The 14,735-nt window shown below is 35.0% G+C and overlaps 3 protein-coding genes across 3 annotated transcripts; all 3 read left to right on the top strand.

The window, feature by feature from the left end:
- The first annotated feature begins 5,964 nt into the window (after positions 1 to 5,964).
- LOC104907226 (hypothetical protein) lies at positions 5,965 to 7,942 on the top strand. The gene is made up of 2 exons (XM_010696120.4): positions 5,965 to 6,728; positions 7,224 to 7,942. Exons 1-2 carry the CDS (start codon positions 6,224 to 6,226, stop codon positions 7,589 to 7,591), a joined length of 873 nt encoding a protein of 290 aa, XP_010694422.1. The 5' UTR covers positions 5,965 to 6,223; the 3' UTR covers positions 7,592 to 7,942.
- A 1,454-nt stretch (positions 7,943 to 9,396) lies between these two features.
- On the top strand, positions 9,397 to 10,620 carry LOC125496456 (protein ALP1-like). The gene has a single exon (XM_048641915.1). The coding sequence runs from the start codon at positions 9,397 to 9,399 to the stop codon at positions 10,618 to 10,620; it is 1,224 nt and encodes a 407-aa protein (XP_048497872.1).
- Positions 10,621 to 11,053: 433 nt separating this feature from the next.
- Positions 11,054 to 12,526, top strand: LOC125496455 (uncharacterized). The gene is made up of 2 exons (XM_048641914.2): positions 11,054 to 11,419; positions 12,083 to 12,526. Exons 1-2 carry the CDS (start codon positions 11,066 to 11,068, stop codon positions 12,524 to 12,526), a joined length of 798 nt encoding a protein of 265 aa, XP_048497871.2. The 5' UTR covers positions 11,054 to 11,065.
- The last annotated feature ends 2,209 nt before the right edge of the window (positions 12,527 to 14,735 follow it).

The raw sequence follows: 14,735 nt of genomic DNA, 5'->3' as shown, positions 1-14,735 counted from the left end.
GGAAGGAGTGGTTACAAAAATCGTTACCTTTATTGATTATTTGCTTCAGGTCATGGAATGAAAAGAGTATTGTAACTATTACTACACATAAATGGGATTGTGTTAGTGAAGAGGAAGTGAATGTGACGAGCTAATTAAGGAAATCAATCATCACCAAGGAATGGTAATAGCTAGAAAAGAGGTTGAACCAAACAAGAAGAAAAGAAATGAATAGGTAATGATTTCATTTCTTAAAGTCCAAAACTGTTGAACCAAACATGCTCTATATTCCTCTCACATTTCAATCAACTCACTATTCAATATCATGCCTAGAGGTGTTAATGAGGCAAGTCTGCTCGTGAACTATTCGAGTTCGGCTCGGTCAAAGCTCGGCTTGAGAGAGCTCGAGTCAAGCTTGAGTTCGGTTCGATATTTTAACGAGGCAAGCTTGAGCTAGCCTGGCTCGACTCCAAACTCGTGAACAAGCTCGAAAATTCTTCTCCTTGAGTCCGTATTCTCTAATTGCGAGAAGATTCAGCACACATACTCAGTTCTTTCACACACCAATTTTGAGTGTATTGTAAAAGAGAAATTGAATTCTTCCTTCCTTCAATCCATTTCAAGCTTTTGCTACTATTTTTCATCATCAATCTGAGTCTAATTCTTATTCATTGAAATTATAAGAGGTGATTCGGAGAACTCTGGGCTTGGCGCAAGAGAAAGAACGCACCTAATATAGTACTTTTCTACACACCTCCCAGCGTTCCAGGTAACTAGTGTTTGTCCGAGAACGTTAGATATTGCGTTAGTATTAATGTAAGATTTAACTTTTAGGATGTGATGAATTATTCATCGTTGATGAAATTAAGAATCTTTTATGAAATGTTGTGATATGTGTGTTTCGTGTGTTTTAGTGTTAGAAAGAGGAAATTTATTTGTTCTTTGTAATTTTTAGCATGTGTTATATATATGGGTAATGTTATATGTAGCTTTAAGGGCTACATATAAGCATTGAATATATTTCTTTAAATAGAATAATTCAAGACACATTATCACATCAATTGAGCGAGGTAATAAATACTTGGTTTAATATTTTATTTCTATTTTAAGGACCTTATACATAGCCCTAAGGGCTATGTATATCATTTTTGATTTTCCTATATATATATATATATATATATATATATATATATATATATAGTTCGTATTGTGTCGGACTCGTCCGACACAATATTCTCGTCGGACCACTTCACTTGAGTTTCAGGTAATCTTCATTTTTTTTCAGGTAGTCTTCATTTTTTCAGTTAGTCTTCATTTTTTTTTTCAGATTGTCTTAATCTTTTCAGTTAATCTAAATGAAAGTAAGTTACCTCTAAATGAAAGTAACTTAGGTCTAAATGAAAGTAACTTAGGTCTAACTGAAAGTAACTTAGGTCTAAATGAAAGTAAATTACCTCTAAATGAAAGTAACTTAGGTCTAACTGAAAGTAACTTAGGTCTAACTAAAAGTAACTTAGGTCTTCTTTCAGGTAGTCTTCATTTTTTTCAGGTAGTCTTCATTCTTTTTCAGTTAGTCTTCATATTTTTTAGTTAGTCTTCATTTTTTTTCAGGTAGTCTTCATTTGTTTCAATTAGTCTTCATTTTTTTTTCAGTTAGTCTTAATTTTTTTCAGTTAGTCTTAATTTGTTTTCAGTTAGTCTTCATTTTTTTCAGTTAGTCTAAATGAAAGTAACTAAGGTCTAAATGAAAGTAACTTAGGTTTAACTGAAAGTAACTTAGGTCTAACTGAAAGTAAGTTACCTCTAAATGAAAGTAACTTAGGTCTAACTGAAAGTAACTTAGGTCTAACTGAAAGTAACTTAGGTCTAACTGAAAGAATAGACCAATGAACTGAAATCATAAATCAATTAACTGACCTTCACTCTACTCAACCTCACCCACCTCTGACTTATCCCCTGTAACTGCTTACCATTATCACAACCGCACTAAACTCATAATCACCACCACAACCAGACTCGTGACCACCGCCTAATCTGCATTTCTCTCTCTTCTCGACTCTCAAACTGACGACAACCACCAGATCTAGATCGGAATTAGTGCTTCGTCACCACCAACATCAACGAAAACGTCAATATCATTTCCGCCAATGATTTCAAGCACCATTCCAAGAAATCTGTGATTTAGATTAGACAATTAAAATTTTCTTGTAATTTATCCTTTTCTATCGTTCTGTTTTTTTTATTTTTTTATTTAAGGTGTTTTGGTGAAGCATTATCGACGGTGGGGATGGAGCATTGTCGACGGCGAAGCCTTTTGGGTAGGATTGGCAGCATCAGTGACGAGAACTTGTTTTGGGCTCAGCCCGTCTGACAGTAAGCATTGGTCAGACGGTCTGACCCAATACTTTCATATATATATATATATATATATATATATATAATATAATATATATATATATATATATATATATATGTGTGTGTGTGTGTGTGTGTGTGTGTGTGTTTTTAATAGAATATCCTATGTTCCATTTATGTGATCTACGGAAATGTTATTTTGTGTGTGTGTTATAAAATCTCTTATGTTGTATTTAGGTGATGTATGGAAATGTTATTTTCAAGTGTCTTTTGTTATGTTTTATATCATTGGATTTATATGAATTTTGCTTCATGAATTATGGTTATGCTAGTTGATGAATAATTATATTTAATAATGTGACAATTAAATTGTGAATTTGGTTTAGTTTTGCTGCTGGAAATTTTGTTGGTAACGTTCGGTTTTTGTTGATGAATGATCGATTTGTCGAATTTTTGGATTCATTGGGCTTCCCCCAAACACTCAGACACAGGATTGGTGCGACGCACAGCGCTGAGCACATGCTCCTACGTGGAGCACACGCTTGCTCGAGGCTTAACAATGGGTCGATCAATGAGTGTTGTTGGTTCCAGTTGTGTTTTATTTCAAGAGAAGGTATTAGGTCAGACGCGTCCGACCATATATTATGGTCGAACGACTTTCAGTTGGTTTCAATTTTTTTTCAGTTGATTGGTTTCAATTTTTGTTTAGAAGACCAAATGAAAAAAAAAACAACACAAGCTGAAAGAATTTACACACCAACAGAAAGAACGCAGAAGACCAAATGAAAGAAAAACAACACAAGCTGAAAGAATTTACACACCAACTGAAAGAACACAGAAGACCAAATAAAAGAAGAAAAAAACACAAGCTGAAAGAATTTACACACCAACTAAAAGAATACAATAATCAACTGAAAACATCAAAAAATCAACAAACCTGTAAACAACTCATAGGCTGCATCCAAGTTTCGGGTTCGAAGCGCAGCATGGAAGGGGGTGTCCCCTTGGTTGTTCTTCTCCATATAATATGGCACATCAGTGGTAGTTTCTTGGAGGTGGAGAACGAGTAGGATGATAGTCTTCTTATTTCCCAACTCAGCAGCTTCATGAAATGGAGTATTACCCTTGCTATTCTTTTGTTGGAGGAGAACAGGAAACCGATTAATAGCTGCATCAATGAATGTGGATTTCTTGTTTTGAACAGCTAGATGAATAATGTTGTTCTCCAAATCAGGTGTCTTTGCTACATAACTATTCTCCTCTCGCTCTGCAATGATGCCCTCACTCAATACACTTGTATCTCCATTAACCGCTGCACTACCCACCGCAAGCTCAATATCAACGACAACGAAAGAGTGTTTTTCGTTCTCTGTTCTGCCCCGTCCGACGGAACCTATTGGATCAGACGGTCTGACCCAATAGTTTCACTTATTTCAATATTTGCAATTTAAATCTTGAAATGTATTATGGTGATGATTATGTTAATGTCGGAAATATTATTTTCTAGTTCTTAGAGATGAAGTTAATGTTTTATATGATGATATAGTTGATGTTGTAAAATATGGTTAGATGATTTAGTGACTTAATGAGAATGTACTATGAGTTTGCTTGTTTTGAAGATCCTTTTTATTTGGTGCAATATGATGAAAAGTGTAGAAATGATTGATGATTTGGATTGGAATTGCTTAAGGTTGCAATTCTAGTTTTTTTGATTTTTTGGGTGTAAGGTTGTTGGTTGTCCTAATAGAAAGTTGATAATGAAAGAATTTTGATTTAGCTTTGTTTGATTTATTTTTGAGATGTGAGATATTCGGAGGGATAGATGTAGTTCCTAATAAAGAACATGTTAACCACCTGGGTTGCGATCTAGAGGTTAAACATGGGTTAATTGTTGTGATCCGAGAGGTCAGGAAGCACTGAGTTGGTTGTTATCCTGCATCAGGAGTTTGGTCATTCTTAGATACAGACAGTAGAAAACGTAATCCCATAGGTTGTTTGGAGATTGCGATCTGACAAACCTTAGGAAGTGGGTTGTGGTTCACTGGCGTTCTACTCTTTCTCTCATATATTGTTTTTTTGGATTCTTTTGCATTTGGTTATTGAGTTGAGAACGGTTATGAGGTCTTACTAGTATCCCTTGTTGTTGTGAATCTCTATTGTGAATCTGTGATTAAATGAGATTTTAGTACATGTTTTCTTATGATTTACAGATTTAGTATGATTTGCTTATGTATGTTTTGGGTATTGTCCTTTCCTGATAATTAAAGTTTATTTCTAATGTTAGCTTGATTCTAAATGTTATAGGAGAATCGCTAGTTACTCCTCATTAATTGTAGATTATTTTGTCATATAATCTTGCAAATGGAGATGAAAGCCAAGTTGATTACTGTTTGGGAACAGAAAGTGAGGATAGGAGGACTACTAAGTTTATTGTGTTTGTTTTGGTAGATGAAATTTATGAGGGATAAGGAAGTCTTATAGTCTTATTGGTAATAAGTAACTTGTTGGATAAACTATATTCTGGTTTTAATTGTAGGGTCTTTGAACTAGTTTGGATGTTGGTTTTTGGATTAATCATAGAGGTTAAACTCTCGGTTTAGTTTTGATGACTTTTGAATTACTTTCGATAAATTTATAGATGTTTCCTCGATACTATAACCTTTTTAGAGTGGCATTTTTGTCCAGTGATATTTTCGCTATCGTCTGATGTGTCTCTTTTGGGTGATTATTTTATTTTTATGTTTTAGTATAAGGACGTAGTGTTACAATATACTTCATCTGTTTCTTTGTAAGTGTAACACTTTGTATTTTGCACTATTCTCACACGTCACTTTGACCATACTTTTTTTACTAATATATAAAAACAAAAATTATGGTATAAAATATTATTAATTAGATTCGTTTTAGTGAATAATTTCATAATATCAATTTTCTATACTTTTACAAATACATAATTAGATATATTCATGGTCAAAATTATGTGTTGGCAAGCGTGAAAATTTAACTGTTGCACTTATTTAAAAACGGAAGTTAGCATACTCCCTCCGGTCTTTATTACTTTACTCGTTTCTTTTGCACAAAAGTTTCAGGAGAAACAATATTGTGGGACAGAGATGGAAAAAGAAACTACTTCCTCTGTTTCTTTTTACTTGCAATAGTTTGACTTTCACGCTTGCCAATGCATAATTTTAACCATCAATAAATCTAATTTCTGATAAATAAAAATTATAAAAACTATATATTCGGAAAATGTATTATCATACGAATCAAACAAGATCCCATATGAATATGTTTTTCCTTAACTATAAATCACCAAACATAAATTAAGGACCTGTTCTCCCCAGCTTAATTTCAGTTCAGTTCAGTTCAATTCAGTTCAGTTCAGTTCAGTTCAGATCTAATCATTTCAGTTCAGCTCAACTCTTGACAATACTTTTACTCTCACATATTACTATTCAGTTCAATTCAGTTCAGTTTAGTCCAATTCAGTTCAGTTGTTTTATGCCGAAGAGAACATGCCCTAAGTAGAGTTGGTGAATAGTGTAAAAGTCAGACCGTTGCAAGTAAAAAGAAACAAATGAAGAATTATTTTATGTTAAAGTTGATTGTATATGTGATAGACGAAAAATAGAAATAAAAAAAAGGATAAACTAATAACTGACTTTAAAAAAGGAATACAGGTAAAAGAATAAATATTGGAGTAGTAGTAGTATGCTAGCAGAGAGAGCAAATGAGTACAGACGTCCACGCTCCCTTTCTCTAATCCAACGGTCTACATCTGATTTGATCTCCAACTCTCCATTACTCCTCCTATATAAGCTCTTTGGATGGCAACAAGGAAGAAAGAGAAAAAACAAACAAACAAACAAACAAACAATAGAATCATAAAATGTTACCGTTAAAAGCAGTGTTAGTATCAAGCGGCGTCGTTTCAATGGCAATCATGCTAAAACTCTCATTTCCATTAATCCTCAATTTCCTCACCTCTGAACTTCCTCTCTTCTGGTCTTGGTTGAAGCTCACACCTCCATATCTCTACCTCCTTATTAACTGCATCATCATCACCATTGTTGCATCCTCTAAGCTTCAGCCACGTGTCCAGCAAAAACACAAAGATGATGATGATGATCATGATCATCATCATGATGTGGTGATGGTGCCTCAAATTGATGTCAAGGACAAGAAGGATGATGATGTAGTGGTGTTCGGTTATGTAGAAAGTACGGCGGCGAAACCATTGGATTCGCCGCCGCATTTGAAGAACAACAAGATTATTATTGATGTTGATAAAGAGGAGAGAGAATTGTTGTTGAGTGATAATGGTGATCAGAATGAGAAACCGCCGTTTTCTACCAGGTTTGGTCACCGGAAAATCGTCAAAGCTAGTCCTGAAGGTGATTCACTTTCTATTTTTTGTGCTATTGCTGTTTCAAATTTAATGGATGAGTTTTTTTCTTATTGTCATGATTTTTAAAATTAGGTTAAATGTACATTATCGCATTGAAATTGGAATTAGTTTCTTCAGTTTTCCTCGTTGATTTTGTGTGATTTTTTGGAAGAAGAAGTTTTTCAGAATGTGTTTGAGATTCAACGGTGACATATTGAGTAAATTTTATAAATCATACTTCATGATATTTGAAGGTCGAACTTTTGATGGTTAATTCGAGAAATAAATTCAAAGAATTTAAATTTTTTCGTTCTGATTTTGTTTGATTTTGAGAAGATAATGATAATAGATTTCAAAAACTAGAGTTTTCTGTTTTGAATTTTGTACGACTTTTTGGAAGAAAAAATCAAATAATAATATATGAATTTTTAACGGTGAAATGATCGATAAATTTGAATTGATTCGGTATTCTAACGGTAAAATGACACTTGTTATTGAGCAGGAAAGACAGCTTTGAGAGTATCAAAGCCAAAAAAGCAGGAGACACTAGGATCCACGTGGCGGACGATAACAGATGGACGGTCAATGCCACTGACACGTCACCTAAGGAAGGCCGAGACTTTCGCCGGAGTGTCGCCGGAGGCGTCTCCGGTGAAGGTGATGAAGAAATCCGATACCTTCGGTAGCGGCAACGCGTCACCGGCGAGTGGGAATGGGAGGCTGAGGAAAGAGCCGTCGTTAAGTCAAGACGAGTTGAACCGCCGTGTCGAGGCGTTTATCAAGAAGTTCAATGAGGAGATGCGGCTCCAACGCCAAGATTCCCTCAACCAATATAGAGAGATGATCAGTCATAAAAGTGGTTCTCAATAGGAAGATTCAAATAAACAAAATGCTTATTTCTTAGCCTTACTTGGTGATTTATGAGTGGTAGTAGTAGCATCAACAAATTTTTCATTTGTTTATATTTGGATTTTTTTTTTTGTTATGGTGTGTTGTATGGAAAGGTGGTTATATTTTGAGCTTTCAAATTTGAGCTAGTGGAGGAAATGCTGTCTTTTGCATTTCTAGTAGGACATCAAGTTGGTAGAAGTGGTAGGAGCCTTGTAATTAGCTCAATTTTTGGTACTTCATAGACAAGGTTTGTTTTGATTTTTGATTTATTCAAAAACAACTTTGAATTCGATTAGGATAATAATGCTATGTTTGGGAACCTTCATTTCATTTACAATTTCAGAATTGGGCCAATTCACTTGTTTGGCAAAAACTAGGAATTAGAATTAGAATTGGCCCAAATTCCAGCCAATTACCACATAGCCCAATAACTGTAATTTAGAAATCCCATCCCAACCCACGTCATTTCCAATTCCAACAATTAGAACGCTTCTTCTCTCTCTTCGACATTGCATCTGCCCTAGTATCTCCACCATGAACGCTTCACTCTCTCTCCTCGTTCTTCTCTCTCTTCACCATCGCATTTGCTAAAGTCGTCTTCTAAGAACGCTTCCAAGGTAGTTTTCGCACTCGCATTTTTTGATTCATTCTTTTTCGACTATGGATTTTTGTTATTTGATTCTGAATTTGTTGTTGATTGTAAGAATTTAGTTGGATTTTTGCTAAATGACGCTTATTTTCATTGTGTATTTGTTGTTGATTGCGTATTTGTTATTGATGGTGTATTTGTTGTTGTTTTCTCTGAATTTGTGTTGTTTTCTCTGAATTTTTGTTGTTCAATCTGATCTGCCCAAATATGTGTCGCCATTAACATCTTCTTTCCTGGAATTAAATTGCTTAAAAAATATGTTCTGCATCTTTGGCCTGCTGCCTAAACGACCACACCACATAACAACTCAAAACTTAGAAAATACACCCAATTGGATAACTCAATTTTGACTGAAATAGTAACTTACGAGTTATACCTCGACTACAATCAACAAGAGTCGAAACTAAATAATATGACTACAGTTGGACTAATATTTCACAATAAACTTGTACTACAAAACCAAAAAATGACTTGACCCAATTTTAATCTACTGCCCACATCAAAGTTGAATGATGCATGATCGGTTTCTAACCCAAGTTGAATTGATCAAGATGGACATTGATCAGGTTCTTGTCATTCCAACTTATTGAGATATAGATGTTTACAATACTTTATTATTAGTAATTTCTTCCTAGTATTTGTTCCTTCATTCCTAGGAGTTCTTTTGGCTGATCCAAGAAGGATATGGCCTTCTTTGTATTCTTGTAGTTTTGTGATTATGTACAGCTAACCTTTCTCTAGATGTTGCGTTTGGTAGATGATCTCTTGTATATATAATAGGAACAACAACATGTATTATGTACAGCCGTGACACAAAATATTACAAAGAAAGATCAATAGAAATAGAAAGAAATCTGGAACTAACAGTTTTCCAGTTAACAGTTTATTACAAAGAAAGCTGTGTTGGGTTTTATATAGTGTGATCAGATTATACATTAATATAAAACCATACATGAACCTGTATAAACTTCCAATTGTGTATTTGTTACTTATATAATTAAAGAGGTGATGAAGTCCCTGTTTGAATTGGTAGCATATGTGTGTATAATGTGGTTTATTAGTGATTTATTAGAGGAATTGAGTTGATTTTATTTTACATTGTCAGGATTCTGGAATATCCGTGTGGAACTAGAAAATGTCTGATTCATCAAATGTTCAAGAGTCGAGAAAACGTGTGAGGGATAACAATGAGGATATGGAGTTGGTCATGACAGTTGTAGGTTTTATTATGGTAGTAGTAGGGGCTTGGTATGGTCAAAAATATAGAGTGAGAGAGATAACTTGGGACGAAAGTAAGCGTGCCCAAAAGAGGGCTATTTGGATGGAGGATTTGAGGAATGATAGGATATGCCGAGAGCAATTGCGTTTTGATATACGTTGTTTTGACAAATTGTGTAGTATTTTGCAGTCTAGAGGAGGGTTAAAGACTACTAGATATGTTACAGTAAAAGAAATTGTTGCATTGTTCCTTCATATTCTTGCACATGATTTAAAAAATAGGACTATGCAATCAATTTTTGCTCGCTCTGGAGAAACAGTTAGTCGTCAGTTTCACGTAGTACTCGAAGCTGTACTGAAGATAGGTAAATATTATATCAAGCCAGTTAGCCATACCACTAATTGTTCACGGGATGATAAGTGGAAGTGGTTTGAGGGGGTTGTTGGAGCTCTTGATGGGACCCACATTAAAATGACGGTCCCTATTGAGGATCGACCTCGTTATCGAGATAGAAAAGGAGATATTAGCACTAATGTCTTAGCTACTTGTGACCCAAACCTTATTTTTACTTATGTTCTACCGGGTTGGGAGGGATCGGCATCGGATCCTCGAGTCCTTCGTGATGCTCTTCGAAGGCCTAATGGACTTAAAGTACCAATAAATAGATACTTCCTCGTAGATTTGGGATATACTAATGGCGAAAGTTTCTTAGCTCCTTATAAAGGTACTCGTTACCATTTGAATTTGTGGCGAGGTAATACTCCAACAAATTATAAGGAACTCTTTAACTTGCGACATTCTTCCGCTCGAAATACCATTGAAAGAGCATTTGGGTTATTGAAAAAGCGTTGGAGTATTATTAGAGATCCTAGTTTTTATGGGAAGAAGACTCAAGTTAAAATCATGAATGCTTGTTTCATCCTCCATAATTTTTTAAGAGAGGAGAAATTGGAGGAAGAAAGTCTATTACAAGAAGTAGACCAAGATCTATTGAATGCGGAAGGAATTGATGAAGAACAACAAGAAGATTATATTATGGCTATTAGGTCTTCACACGAGTGGAATGAATTTCGAGATGATCTTGCTAGAAAATTGTTTGCGGATTACCAAAGGCGGCGAAGGGCACATCATGCTACTTGATTGTTCCTTTTCAAAATGTATATAGGTATGATTCTGAATATTCATTGAGCTACCTGTTAAGCAACAATAGCACACTAGAGAAATAGCCTATTACAAGAAGTAAGAGTGCATAGTACTACTAATAAGTATTTCAGTAAATATGTATTTCATATGCAGCATTTTAATATGTATTTCAGTTAACTATTGGATTAGTTGATGCACATTACATGCTGGAATGAAACAAGCTTCTTATACTACAAGTTGATTTGCTGCATCAGCCTTTGGAATATATATCCTGCATTTCTATTGATTTGCTTACAGAATAGGATCACCTGACAGATTATTCCAGTAGATTTTCTGAAAAGATTCTAGTTTTATCATAAGTACATATATGTGTATGTTGGTATTCAAGATTCCATAATCTTTCTATTGTTCGCTTTTTTCAGGTTTTTAGGCAACATACATAATGAATAAACAAGGCAAAAAGCCCATGATCTCAACACAAAAAAGGAGTTATGTTACTTGGACTCCCCAAATGGATATGATCCTCACGTCAACTTTGCTTGAGCAAATTACTGGAGGGAACAAAGGCGATGGAGATTTTAAGCCACAAGCTTATCAAGCTGCGGTTGACAAGCTAAGGTTGGATTTGCGATTGAATGTTACGATAGATCATGTCAAGAATAGGATTAAAGTTTGGAAGAAACATTATGCGACAATCACTGAAATCAGAACTTACACCAAATTCATATGGGACGATGAAAGGAAGATGATTAAGATCCGAGTCGAAGACCTTGTGGCATGGCAGGATTATTGTAAGGTATGACTAGTTATTTTTTATTCAATTACAGAGAACATGAATAGGTCAGTGAGCATGAATAAGATTGAGCATAATTGTTTGTGGATAGCTGTTTCAGTCTGCGATTTCTACGATACAGAATGTTTAGCTTGATGTACTTTAAGTTGTTACATATAGTTCTTGAAGTCTTTCTGCCAACATAGTTTTTAACTCATAATTTGTAACCAAGTGGAAAAAATGTAGTAGTATTAATTGTCAAGTACCCATACAAATTGAGCATATTCAGTTGTAATAACTGCTCATGAGGCCCAGACACAGCCCATCTGACAAAAAAGCTTTATCCAAGGCTTGTTTCATCGTCACACAATTTTGAGCTACACTGTTATGCACTTATGTGTTGTTTGAATTTTTGTGGTCCAGCTGAATCAGTAGTTAATATGTATTATGGGTTGTAGAGGGACCAGCCCAGTCGTCTAGATTTTTAAGTTGTTACATAGGTTGCACCATTATTTGAGTCTTGGCTGCCAGGCATGCTGCTGTGTTTCACTTTCTTTGGGGGATCTTTGAAAACCTTTTTCTTTTTTCTTCAGCTCATGATATGTAGCTCAACATGAAAATGGTTGTGCACCTTTTACATGGTGTTTATCATATGTGTAAAATTGATCTTTATTGTTTTATAAACAGGATAATCCTAGTGCCTCTGCTTACCAAAACAAGCAAATTGACAACTGGGATGATAGTTGCACTCTAGTAGCTGTGGATAGAGCGGTGGGTGATGGTGCGGAGCAACATGAGGAGTCGGCATCAGCTATGGAGGCCGAGAATGAAGGGGGTAGCACTTCTGAGACACCTTCAGGAGAGTCCAACAAGAGACTTAAAAGGGATCGTCTGGCAGATGCGGTTAGTTGCTTTGCCGAATCCTTCAAGGACTACCTTAAAGCAAAAGATCCACCAAAACCCACTTCTTCTGAGGTATATGACGTTGTTTCTAATGTTCTTGGTATTACTCGACATCAAATTATGAGGGCTGTGAAGAGGTTCCTTGGTGGCACAGTAGAAGAGTTTGACATGCTCAAGCGTCTTCCAGAACATGAGAAGTTGGATTGGATTTTATTGTGCCTAGAATAGCTAGGTGGTTTTCTCTTTTTTTGTCTAATTAAAAGTTGTACTAAACTAGTTGAAATGTTAAACTTTTGGAATTCAAATTCCCCTTGTGTGCCAAACAGTTCTTAGAATTTGAAATTCCAGAATTGACATTTCGTTGTTTCCCAAACAGATAGTAGAATTTGAAATTCTAGAATTGTAATTCCCCGTGTTTCCCAAACAGTTATTAGAATTTGAAATTTCAGAATTGTAATTCTCAGTGTTTCCCAAACAGATATTAGAATTTGAAATTTCGGAATTGAAAATTCCAGTATTTGCCAAACAAGGAATTTGAAATGAATAATTTAGAATTCCTAATTTCAATTCCGTAATTTGAAATGAAATACATGTTCCCAAACACTACCTAAAGGAATTTGTTTTTTAGCTGCATTGGTTTGAAGTAATGAGCTCAATTTTTTGTATACACAAGGTTTGTTTTGGTTTTTGATTTGTTAAAAAAAAACTTCGAATCAATTAGGATAATAAGGAAATTTGTGTTTGGAAATACATTGGTTGGAAGATTGATGCTTAGTAGCTAAATTTTGGTATAGAAGGTTTTAAATTTTAAATATTTATACATCCTCTATTATAGAAGAGAAGTATTGTGTCGGACTCGTCCGACCATAATCTTGGTCGGACGACTTTCAGGTGGTTCCAATTTTTTTTCAGGTAGTCTTCATTTTTTTTCAGGTAGTCTTCATTTTTTTTCAGGTAGTCTTCATTTTGTTTTCAGTTAGTCTTCTTTGTTTTTCAGTTGGTTTTTGTGCTTCAGTTAGACTTACTTGGGTTTCAGTTGGTCTTTATTCTTTTTCAGGTAGTCTTCATTTTTTTTCAGGTAGACTTCATTTTGTTTCAGTTAGTCTTTTTTTTTCAGTTAGTCTTCTTCTTTTTCAGTTGGTTTTTGTGCTTCAGTTAGACTTACTTGGCTTTCAGTTGGTCTTTATTCTTTTTCAGGTAGTCTTCATTTTTCTTCAGGTAGTCTTCATTTTGTTTCAGTTAGTCCAACTGAAAGAAAACAAAGTCCAACTGAAAGAAAACAAAGTCCAACTGAAAGAACACAAAATCCAACTGAAAGAAAACAAAGTCCAACTGAAACAAAACAAAGTCCAACTGAAAAACAAAACACTAACCTCTTCTTTCTCTCACTTTCTCCTTCTTCTTCATTCCTCTTCTGCCAGCTCTAGATCACTTCCCTCGTAGGGCTAAAATTTGGTGAACAACTCCATCCACCTGTGTTGAGATGCTCTCCTTAGTAACTAAAAGACAAAAACGAACAGCACTGATTATCCACCTATCTGGCAAATTGGCAATCCTGTAATTATCATTTGTCAGAAAAATCACAAAATCTTGCAGTAAGGCAGATTCACCAACTTCGGGAGGTACCGAAAGAAGAGTATGAAGAAGAAGAGAGAGAAGTATTACTAAGGTTTGTCTTTGCTTCTTCATCTCCTAATTCCTTACTAAAGGCTGTTATTATTTGCAGTCTTTTATTGAATCGCACGAGAACTAACTCTTCCACAATGGGACACTGCAATATAGATTCCAGATTTGGGAAATGTCCAATTTTCAATGTCGTCAAACAAGGAAGCAGTAATGGTTCCATGCTCGTTGAAGTGGTATCAATATGGAGTTGATGATGCTTTTCTCCCATCCTTGATCTCCTCCACCCTTTCATCATTGAAGTTCGTGTCGTCTGAAGAGGCCTTGGTTGGCCGACTACGTTGCTGGAGGTATGTGATGGGGGGCAATGGAGGGTTCTTGATGTTGTCGGGGTCACTGTGAATCTTCAATGATGATGATGAAGAAGGACGCGTTATTATTGTTGGTGAATTTACTGGGCCCAGTCAGTCTGACGAGAATATTGGGTCAGACGGTCTGACCCAATACTTTCACATTATAGAAATATGAATAACTCGATATGTTTTCCATTGGTATATACTCCCTCTGTTTTTTTTTATTGTATGTTCTCACTTAGAATCTTGACACTATTCATTCTTAGAGAGAATCTTCTCAATTTTTTTCAATTTATAAGAAAAAATATAGTCATGTGGGATCTTATTTGATTCGTCTCAATTAGTACATTATTAATATTCAATCGTTATAATTTTTACTAATATATGATGAAAGATATTTAACTTCAAAAATGTGCATTGGAAGATGTGTAAATGGAAAGTGAGAAAGATAAAAAAAAACA

The sequence above is a fragment of the Beta vulgaris genome, chromosome 4, assembly GCF_026745355.1.
Source record: "Beta vulgaris subsp. vulgaris cultivar EL10 chromosome 4, EL10.2, whole genome shotgun sequence".
NCBI classification, from domain to species: Eukaryota; Viridiplantae; Streptophyta; class Magnoliopsida; order Caryophyllales; family Amaranthaceae; genus Beta; species Beta vulgaris.
The sequence above is the reverse complement of the archived record's forward strand: the minus strand, read 5'-3'. Positions and strand labels throughout refer to the sequence as shown.